Source organism: Apteryx rowi, unplaced genomic scaffold (assembly GCF_003343035.1).
Source record: "Apteryx rowi isolate R43461 unplaced genomic scaffold, aptRow1 scaffold_20, whole genome shotgun sequence".
NCBI classification, from domain to species: Eukaryota; Metazoa; Chordata; class Aves; order Apterygiformes; family Apterygidae; genus Apteryx; species Apteryx rowi.
In genome coordinates, this window is record NW_020448308.1 from 5,540,459 (window position 1) to 5,551,493 (window position 11,035).

Consider the following 11,035-nt stretch of genomic DNA (forward strand, 5'->3'; position numbering starts at 1 on the left):
CTGCTGCTGCTTTTGATGTGACAAAATAAAACTGGTGTTTTGCAAAGAAATCCTGGGTCACCTTCTTCCGGTGGCTGATACAGAGAGGGCAGTGCCCAGGGCCTGGCTTCAGGGCAGTCTCCTGGACCAAACTGGCAGGGAGCTGGGACAGGGGAAGCGGCTGAGGAACTTTCATTGCCTCTGAAAGCTGCATGGTGCTGGAGGCTGCCGGGTCCCTGAGCCGTGGGGAACAGCGCACGTGTCTGGCGTGTTGCAGTGGCAAAGCTGCTCAGGGTGCCAAGGGCTTGTGCTCTGCCCACCTGTCTCTTGCCAGTTCTGCTCCTGTTTAACTGAGGTCTGTTTTAGACAGCACTGGATCAAACAGCAAGCAGCGCAGCTGGGCACGACATGAGGGGTCTGGGCCTCTTCCCCAGCTGAAACCGTCTTTAAAGCTGTCTTGGAGACGGTAGTTGTTACCTTGAAGCCACTGAGGGTGGCTGTTTCATAGACAGGGAAGGGTTCTCAAGTGGGATAGCTCTGTTGAGCCCAGTCCCCCCCCGCCCCCCTTGCCATGGCCTCCACGTTGCCCTGGCTAGCATGGCTCCCAGGTCCTGGTCACCCGTGGAAGATGTAGCCCAGCCCCAAAAGCCACTCCATCCCTGCCTAGGCCCTGATTCCATGTGTCCACCTTTTTCCTCTTCTCTCCCCTCAAGCCTTTCGGCAAGCCCTGTGCCCACCGCCCCTCCTGGAGCCTGGGACCATTCCATTGGATTGCAGAGAGGCACTGGGGCAGGTGTGCAGCAGGAAAGGGAGCCGAGCAGCCCATGCACTGGGGTTGCAGGCACTGGGGACAGCATTGGTGTACCCTCAGTAGTGATTTCCTTGACTTTCAGCAGCACTAGAGGTATGAGCACCTCCTATAATGTCAGGGAGCAGCTGGTCACAATGCAGGCAGGGCTGGGAGCTGTTGTTCCCTCCATCCCCAAAAGGACTTGCACCTCCTCCTGAAACCAGCCTCTGGTTCCTCCACATCTCACCCTGCCAGTTTGCTGCCTGCGCCCGGACCCTGCTGGCCTCCTGGCAGGGAACCAGGCTGAGCTTGGCAGGGGGGACCAAGGAGGGTGTGCAGCTGCAGCCTCCTCTCCTCTTTGCCCCAGGGAGGCAAAGAGCTGCCTTGCCTCTCCTGTGCTGTTTTACAGAGTGGGGCTGACTACGGCTTCCTCGTGAGACAGAACACGAAGCTCCTGAGCGCACTGGAGGACCTGCAGCACCGCTGCACCAGCCTCGCTGAGGAGAACAGTCTGCTGGTGAGCGGAGGACATGGACCCTTGGCCAGATGCTGAGCTGGCTCTGGGCACATGTGCATGAGGTTTGGGTTGTTCCGTGGGGAGGGAGTCCTGGCCCTGGGCAAGCTGGGCATCGGCCACCTTGGGCTCGGCTCAGAGAGGTGCTGAGACATGGGATCTGGGGAGGGCCAGGAGGGAAGGGGAGCCTGAGTGCTTTGGGTCCCTCAGGCGCCTTTGCATGCCTTCGCACTGCACTGCACAGCCATTGGCCTGAATAGGCCCCCTTCCTCGTCATGCCAAGTAAGGACAGGACCCTTTGCCACCGTTCCTGCCATCTTTGTCTGGTGCTACTTGCCCGCTGGAAACCACAAAAGACTTTTTCCGCAGTTGCCTGTGAAAGCTGGTGGAAAGCAAGCCAAAGGCGAGCTGATGGCAGGGGAGGGGGAAGTTGCTCTTGTTTCCTCTTTAAGTGGAAAAGCAGAAACACTGATTCACTTGCTGTCTCGGCTCAGGGTGAGCAGTGCAGCACTGCCCCCTGCTCTCACAGGAGCACGGCATCCAGCCACACTGCAGGGCACCCAAAGCAAGGCCAGGTGGCCCAGCACTGGCTGCCCATTTCATCCTGCTCCCACATCCTTGGGTGCTCTTGAGCTGCTCCAGATCCATGATGGCCAGCTGGGAACCTGGGAAAATTAGCAGAGGGGGTGTTTCCCTTCTTGTCTCCTTGCTGAAGCCCAAGGAGCCCCTTGGAAGCCCTGCCACATGGGGAAGCCACCACCCTGGCCATGCATCTGGGACCAAGTCATCCACAGCATTGGCCGGGCTGCGTTGGCCTGACCTCATGAGCTTCGGAGTGGGGCACAGCTATTCAGTTCCTCACACAGGACCCTGACTTGCAATGAGGCCCTTGCTCACATTAGCCCCAAGCTCAGGGTCTACCAGCTCAGGTCCAGCTCGAGAGTGGAAATACACTGTGGAGGCTCAGCCCCCAGGTCAGCCAGAGCCCAGTGCCGCAGTCAGGCTGGTGTCACCCCTGGCTCAGCTAGAGTTGTGGAGGGCCCCAAAAGTTCAGCTCCTTCCATTGCTTGCCATCCGGCCTCCATCCTGCCACCATCCAGTACTTGACATGCTCCAGCCTTCAGAGCTTGGACAGAAGGACCAGCTCTGAGGAATGGATGGACTCAGGGCATGGTGTGACGGACACTGGTGCCGAGAGGCTGGTAGTGGGATCTACTCCACACAGAGCCACCTCGATTCTGCTGGGAAATGGGGCTTACCAGCAACCCTGCCACTGAATGGCACTGCACAGTGCAAGGGCAAGGACCTGGCTTGTGTCGGCACTGCCTGCATTGCGCTTCCTCCACACACCTTTGGAAGCGGGTTAGCCCCCACGGCTGCATCACCTTCCAAGGGAAATTTTTTTTCTCATTTCCCAACATAAACATCATAGTACTTTCATATCTCTTGTGTTGTCATTGTGGTTTAAAAAGATCAGAAGAAGGTGGGAAAGTGTCTGAGAAGATGCTGATGCAGGTTGATTTTTCCCTTCAAATTGCCCTTGAAAATTTGATAACTTTATGTGCTCCACTCAACATTTAAGATTAATACCACCAAATTCAAAACACGTTTTAGATAATTTTCTTACTATAAAAAAATAAATCCAGTATGACCTGAACTCTGGGGGGGGGTTACCCTTCACTAGTCACCTGAATTTTAGCAAAGCATCCATCAAATCAGCTCTCATCAAATCTTACTCTTAAAAATCAGCCTTGGCCTTATGACTGAAAAGAAACAAATAGAGCAGTGAAAAAAAAAAACAAGTGCCAGTCGAGGGATCTCACAGGGGTAGGAAAGAAAATAACTGGAAGGATCAGTTGACCTGACATTTTTGCTGATGTGAAAAGACAGCCATACATAGCCATGGATGTGACTTTGAGAGCAAGCCACTGGCAAGCTGCAGCTTATCAAAATGGACGGATAACAAATACAAGGGGATTAAGAGCACAGAATAAATAGAAAGAGAAAAAAATTTGGTTTGCAAACATGGAAAAGTCCTTTGCTGCTTTTTCCCCATTACCCTCCAACTCATGTCTCAATGTCAAGAGAAAAAGGACAATAGCAAAGCTCACAGTATACCATGGCAGTGCTCTACAGATCTGGAGCAATGTGTTGAGTATCAGAACACCAGGAAAATAAACTAGAAAGACTGAAAGCCCTGAGAGAGAGAGCCCCAAGGTTCAAGGGACACAACAGACTCAGAGACACACATGGCCTGCCCTCCTGGTTGAGTTGGGCCAGCTGGCAAAGTCAGAGCCTGCAAAGAGCGGAGAGAACCACACACTGCAGAGGGAGAGCAACCATATAGGACAACCCAGGAATGGGGATGAGGGGCATCTTTGGGGGACCACAAAGTCACATTAACAATAAGAAGTATCAGGAAAAACAGAGGCTTCAGTGACTAGAGAGGAGATGAGAAGAGACGGGGGTTTTAAAGGTTGGATGAGTTATGCAAGAACAGGCAAAGTCCAATGTGGAAGGACTGGGAAAAGCCCTCCACTGTTCCTGTGGACACAGAGTGGGTCTTGCAGGACCGGGGACCTGGCTATCTCTAACACCCCCAGAGAATCGCTAGAGCAAGGGTATGGGGGCAGAGTGAGAGGGGGCTTCACCTCGAACCTTTCCATCTGTTTTCTAGCGTAGGAGCTGCTTCCCCGAGACTGAGGAGAAGGTTAAGCACCTAAAGAGGAAGAATGCAGAGCTGGCCGTGATCGCCAAACGCCTGGAGGAGAGAGCCCGGAAACTCCAGGAGGCAAACCTCAAAGTTGTAAGTGTTTCACCCTTTGGAGCATGAGGGCATGCTTGTCTGGTGCTACCGCACTAGAAGCTGAGCTAGGCGAGCACCTTAGCACTAGGACTTCTCACTTGCTACTTGTTCTGGGAGGTACCTTGCCTTTAGTTGACATAAACCCCCTTCCAGAAGCAGAAAGGCCAGAGTTTCTGAGATCATGAGAAGGAACACATTCACCAGTACATCACACTGTCCCCTGATCCCCTTGCTGCAGCTACAGCAGCCCTGCAGCTATCAGGCTTGTTCTTATGCAGAATTATTTTACTGAGATAGAAAGGCATTTTCTTTCTCCTTTCCTTAAACCAAGCAAGGCCACACAGCAAACATACTTTGCATATCAGCAGCAATAAAAGGATCACAAAATCCAACAAACCTATCAGGAAGAGAAATTACTAGTTTCTTCCTCTCATGCTTGGAGAGCTGATTTTGAGCAATTTCCTCCTGCCTGGTTTCTTGCTGTAAACGTGCCCACCTACCCTACGGTATTAATTAAGGTAATTAGCTTAGCTTTCCCTGGGCTGGTCATGAAAATAATTCATCTGACTTCAGCAAAAGAAACAGGAAGTATTTGAATAAGAAAAAGAGTGTGGTAAAGCAAAACAGGAAGGAGTGCGATACTTTCCTATGCCCCATCCATACCTCGCTTGCATTTGTGCGCAAGCCACATGTTATTTCTTTCTCCAACCAAACAGCAGCTTGTTACAAACCCTGTAGCTTTTGACACAGCACAGGAGCGCTGGGAGATGGCTGTCAAATGTGGGATCTTGCAAATAAGCATTTGAATGAGCTTCTTAAAGGTGGCTTGCAGCAGAGAAAGGGAAAACATTTTTTTCTGTTGGAGGAAGACCAGGAATTGTAGCAGGGAATGCTAACCCTTTAGGACTAGGAAGGAGGAAGTGAGAATTTTGCCAAAGAGAAGGTGGGGGTGAATTTTCCTGGCATTGCCTCGTCTCTCTATCCCCGGGCACCGAGCTGCCCGTCTGTCACTGAGTTTTGATACTTGCAGGAGAGCATTTGCTGCCAGATGGATTTGTCAGATACCATGTTAAGAGAAATCATTTGATATACATCTAATAGCAGTGCAGCCCCTCCAACAACTGTAAAAATACTGTTTTTATGACTATTTTTTTCTGAACAAAACCCTGGGGTGATCGCTGTTTAATAACTGTGTGAGCGCTCAGAGAGTTGACCTGCTGGGTTACTCACCCCAGAGAAACAGCTGTGGGCTGGCCCAGGTCTCCTTGCAACAGAAAATGCCTCAGTGGTGGAGGCTCATGGGGGGGTGGGCTGGATGCAGGGCAAGGCAGCTGCATGCTCAGGGAAGGGAATCTGAGGAGCTGGGGTTAGTTTGGCAGCAGCTGGTTTCAGTGCCTGGTACACGGGTCCTTCAGAGCCAGGGCCGTGTGCACAGCTTCTGTGCGTGGACAAGGTGCTCAGGAAGACCTGGGAAGGAAGAGTTTGCAGAGAGGATGCCTTTTCCTGATCAGGGAGAGGAGAGAGCCTCCCCCTCACCAGATAGTCAGGCTTCGTGCAGAGGAAAACAGCTGCATGGGAAGAGGTAGAGTTTGCTAAATCCAGGGACTAGATGTGGCCCTTCTGCACAGCTGTACAGAGGGCTGAGACAAGCAGAGGGGAACAAGCTGCCTGCCTGCCTGACTCCACGTTGCTGGTGCTCAGTGGGAGAGTTTGCCCTAAGGACAATCACTTGTGCCGATCTTTGGGGAGACTGTGACCAGACGTGAGACCTGATGCTCTCCAGGGCAGCCTCAGCTACTGCCCAGGGCTTTTGCCCAGAGCCTACTGCCCAGCCCCATCTCCCCCTCCCCTCGCAGCGCTCCTGAGCTTGCCACCCTTGCTCTCCCCTCCCTTGCAAAGAGCGTGTGAAGCTGAACTGCTCCTTTTGCTGAAGATCTCCCAGTCCTCCCTGCACGGTGCTGGCACCTGCCCAGGCGCTGAACTCTCTGTTGCCTCCCCTTTTGACGGTATCTTCCACCCATCAGTGTCTACCCAGGACCCTGCAAAAATTTCCATGTCTCTTCCTGTTTTGGCCACCTCCAACCTCATTCCCATGCTGGTCTTTCCAACTGTCATCCCCTTCTCCTTGCTGTTTTCTCCAGTCTTTCTGCCCTCATCCTGCTTTCATCTCCTCTTCCCACCTGCTTTTGTTCTTCCTGCAGTCCCTTGTGCTGACTGACCCCATCTGCTGAGCACTTTCTCTTTCCCGCCTCTTTTCTGACCCACTTCTCTAAGTAGTCCTTCCTCCTTCCTCCCACTTTTCTGTATGTCTGTTGTGTTCCTCCGTCTGCTTGTCTGTCCTTTGTGGCTATGCTGTGGTTCTTGATGGTGCTCTCTGCCTGATGGCTGTTGAGGTGATGGTTAATAAAACACCAACACATGTGGCTTTCTCCCTTGCTGCTCTCTCTCTGGTGAAGGTAACAGCTCCAGTGCCTCTGAAGGGTTCCAGTCTTGAGCTGTGTAAAAAAGCATTTGCCCGCCAGCGTGCCAAGGACCTGACAGAGCAAGCCAGTGCTCTCCTGGCGAAAGACAAACAGATTGAAGCTCTACAGCAGGAGTGTCGTGAGCTGCAGGCTAAACTCATTGCAGGGAAGGTGAGAAACTTTCTGGGACATCACTCACTGACTGGGAACAAATGGTGGAATAGCAGTTGTACGGAATCAGGCTCCAGAAAGTGGGATGAGGCTAATTAGTCCCAAGTGGAGACTGAAAGAGTACCTTCAATCTGCGAGTTGGGACAGGGGAAGCAGGAAGAGTGTGTGGCAGAGACAGTGCCTGGATCTCTCCAGAACAGCATGTGGGAGGATATCCCAGCTCTCACCCTACAAATTCATAGATCCAAGCTGCCATTTTCAGCAGCAACTAAAATTCTTCCTGTGGAAACCACTGAGAAGCCACAGGTACAGAATGACCTTTCATAATGCTGGGCTTCACACAAGATGTAGAAGCAGGGTCTTCTTCACAAGTTTTTCTTTAAAAATTAAATCAGCTGAGCACATTTCCAAAAATCAGTTTAAATCCTGTGTCTTGAGCTGCAGCTTAGTGATTACTCACAGCCTTCGCAAGGCTGACAATTACTACATGAATAAAGTTTTATTACTATTACTAAGGGTACAAATCATAAGATAAGGATGGGTGTTCAGGAAAACATCTACAATGCTGATGTCTATATCTGGGCTCGTAACCCTATGTTCCCTTTATTACCAGCACCAGCACAGACCTTGCCCTGTAAATAGTGGGATAAAAGGGATAATTCATCTCATCCTGAGAAAGATGTCTAAAATTGGTCAGACACGTTACTCTCTCAAAGCACTTTTTGTCTCTGCAGTGTCTTTAAAGGGAGCCTTTGCAGACATCTGAAATCAGGTGAAATGCTTCCCACTCAAGGTGACTAAAACAGTCTGTCCTGGGCATGCCAGATATGTCCTTGTTCATGAGCTGGACATTTTAAGGTTAGGTTAGCTAAGAAACTCTCACGACAAGCTCAGAAGCTCTAGGACTCACACTGGATTCTCCCTTTTTCACTAATACAGATGTGGTCAAGTGCAACACTATGTTCCTGTTCCCGGATGAGCTGAATGAATACTTATATTTCTACTTACCATACTTACATAAATATTTAGGTAACAAACTTCCTTGCTGAAAGCAGATTTATTTCTGTAACTGAACTCTCCATGTGTTCATTTTCACTATGGATTTGAAGCTAGATTCTCCCTCTTTCCCTAATGTAGATCTAGTCAGTACAAGAATAATTGGGTGTTGTTCTCTGTATAGAGGTGCCCTGGTGATCCCTTCTGGCGTTAAACCATAGGAGAAAGTTATCCAGGTCTGAATGTACTTTATAGTGTCATCAAGAAGAAATTTCCTTCCTGTCCCCTTGATTGCTCACCACAGACCCCACAGAAGGGGAACTAGACCCCTTCCAAAATAGTCTGATCTTCATACCAGAGCATGTTGGGCAACCTGAATCTGCCAGTGACAAATTGTAGAGGAACGTGACAAAGGCGGGTGAACAAGATTCATTACTGTCCAAAGAAATACACATGGTACAGTCTTCAGGACTGATGAATTCAGCTGCTGCCTTGCTAGAGTATGGGTGACCACCTTTAACTGAGAAGATGGGACATGTCATTGGTTTGTATAACCTGCCAAGGCACCAATAACAGGGGGCATTTATACATGAGCAGGGAATCTGCAAAGAATGCTAGGGGAAAACATTCTGTCTGTTCTTGTTTTTCTCATTTCTCTACCAAGCAAGCTGTTCATAAAATTTTAATTTTCAACTAGTTAAAATTCAAAATTCACTTAATCTCTCTGCAACATGCTAAATACATTATGTCAGCAAAGGGGTTTCTATGCAGAGATATTATGTGCATGTTCAGAGTTGGTAACCAAATCACTTTTAATCTAGTATAGTTAAATCAGCACAAATATTTGAATAGCTGTGAAATAGATCTACCGAGTCCCTTTCCAGTGGCAGAACATCCTGCACATCCAACTGCAAAATCATTAGCCTTGTGTTGCAAAGTCAGGGCTCTGAGGATAGGATAAAATGATTTCCTGAGACTCATGCTCCAGTGACGGGCTTCCAACCAAGCCCCAGCTACGGCTAAAACCAGGCTGCAATTTCTTGCCAAGAATTAGTTCTAACACCTTTTGTGGATGGTGTGACAGGAGCTAATGAAGGCATTATCGGAGTGCAAGCTAGAAGAGAGATGAATATGGTGTGGAGCTTGCCTGTGAAAAACATGTACCTGCAGCCCTTGGTGGTTGCCCTCCACATCACAGAAGTGGTGGAAGCAGCAGAGGCTGGACACGGCACTAGACAGGCAGCCTGTGTTACAGCTTCTTCAGCTGGCGGTGCTTGGAAGCTGGGCAACGCAGGGAACAGCAAGGCAGCTGCGGGGAACATGGATAATAGAAACTGCGAGGGGAAAACTGAGCTTTTTTCTACTCCCTTGTTTCCCCCGGAACAAGCCTCCTTTGGAGACTGCCTGTTGGGAATAGCTGTCTTTTTTTGGTGGGGGAAGGGAGATTTTGTATAGAGCCATGGCCAACTTTTTATAAAGAACTATTACCCTGATACCCCAGACATGGGTCTGGCACAGAAGAGGGCTCAGCTTCTAACTTCTTGAATCTTTGAACAGTTCCCATTAATGGTGCCTCAGTTTCCCCTTGTAGCATAAGAGTATGTTCTTCTGCATTAATTGTATCGTATTTATAAAGCACGTACTATTTTTAGGGCCAATCAGAAGTGAACAGGGAAGCAGATTAAATTTGTCCTGGATACCAATTATGTGTTGAATTCACTGGCTTATGAGCTTTCCAGGGGAATGAGCAATGTCTCCTCCAGCAGCATATTTGTAAAGACAGGTTTTCATAACCAGCTTTTATGGACATGCAGGTACGTGTTTTTTTCAGCCTCCTAAAACACGAAAACCTTTGAAGAATTAAAACAAACTGGTGGCATATCTCACTATCTTTTGTGAGAGTAAAACTGCACTGGTTTCTTTCAAAAGCTGCTGGCTTTGGGTCCAGAGTAGACAGTAATGATCAATTGTATAAAAGATGGGAGTCCACACATACTCCCCTCTTTGAAGAAGTTAGAAATCAAGAATTAAAAAAAAAAAAATCCTGAGTCAGAATTGAACAAGTCTCAGATAGTCTTCATTCTTTCTAGCATTTAAAATCCTAACCACCTTGGATACACAGGGCTCCAGAGAATGCCAGCCTCCCAACCAAGGAAGTCAAACAGCTAAGACTCTTGTTTTGCTGAGAAATAAAATACTATTATCCTGACACGCTCTCTGCTGGCAAGTACCATAGACACACTTAGAAAAGCCCTCTTTAGTATGCATTTGCACTGAGATGGTTGCAGAAGCATTACAGGCTAGCTTTTTATCTGTGGGAGAAATCATCATATATTCACACACAGGATGCACAGTGACTGGTTTTGAGGCTTTGGAGACCCAAGAAACAAAAATCTTTGTGGGCCACCTTACAGTTGGGCCTGTTTTTTGTCAGGTCTCTTCAATTGCACCTGTGGAGTTTGTGTATTAAATCACTACCCCCGATCTGTTCTATCTTTTGGAGCTTGGGAGCGATAAAATGTTGTTTGCATTTCCTATAGGATGACCCTCGTTGCCTGAATGTCATTGAGTTTGATCGCCTGTTGCGGGAATCTCAGAAAGAAGTATTACGGCTACAGAGACAGATTGCACAAAAGAATTTCAAGGAGTGTCTACGTTCCTCTAAAATTAGTTCAGGAGGCTCCTTGCCAAGTGCTGCCACGTGCTTTGGACCATCCATACCGATGCTAAACACTTGCATAAAAGACTCACCTTTATCAAAGGCCCACTTGGGAGACCCAGCACTAGGAGTGGAAGCACACAGGAAGGTGAGACAAGTGGGTCAGTGATCTAAAAGTTTGGCTGTTTAATTAGTCAATTAATTACTGTTCTCAGGAAGCTTCTTGCAGTATGTGAGTGCTGCAGTTCACATGCGCTGTGAATAGCTACTGCACTGGTTTTTAAAATGACCTATTAAAGTGGCCGGTATCATCTAGTGCGGGGTGAAGCAGCAGCTCCCAATTGCCCAGCGCGAACATGGTGACACCGCGCGGCACGGGCAGGGTAGGACTCAGAGGTGTGCGGCAGGGCCTCAGCCCCGTTCGGCTTTTGCAGGAGAGGTCTCCCATGTTGCATTTGCCAACCCAGGAAACTAGGCAGCACCTCTTTCTGCCTCTCCAGTCTCAACCCTCGTGAAAGTTTGGCCACTTGTTCCAGCGGGGGACGGCAGTGAGGCTGTTTGGTCCGTAATTCACTGCCGCCCGCTCGCCTTTCAGACAGGCCCCATCCCGGGCCCAGCCCGTGGCGGCCTTGCGGGGCCGCCCGCCGCGGCCTGCACC

The 11,035-nt window shown here is 49.4% G+C and overlaps 1 protein-coding gene across 3 annotated transcripts in view; it reads left to right on the top strand.

Annotated features, from left to right (window-relative positions):
• TSPOAP1 (TSPO associated protein 1) overlaps positions 1-11,035 on the top strand; it is an 80,890-nt gene that overhangs the window by 14,782 nt on the left and 55,073 nt on the right. For all 3 annotated transcript variants that reach the window (XM_026063685.1, XM_026063688.1, XM_026063686.1), the window contains 4 exons: positions 1,179-1,286; positions 3,961-4,089; positions 6,546-6,722; positions 10,259-10,525. In XM_026063685.1, coding sequence (XP_025919470.1) covers positions 1,179-1,286; positions 3,961-4,089; positions 6,546-6,722; positions 10,259-10,525 — 681 coding nt within the window. The remainder of the gene's footprint in view (positions 1-1,178; positions 1,287-3,960; positions 4,090-6,545; positions 6,723-10,258; positions 10,526-11,035) is intronic.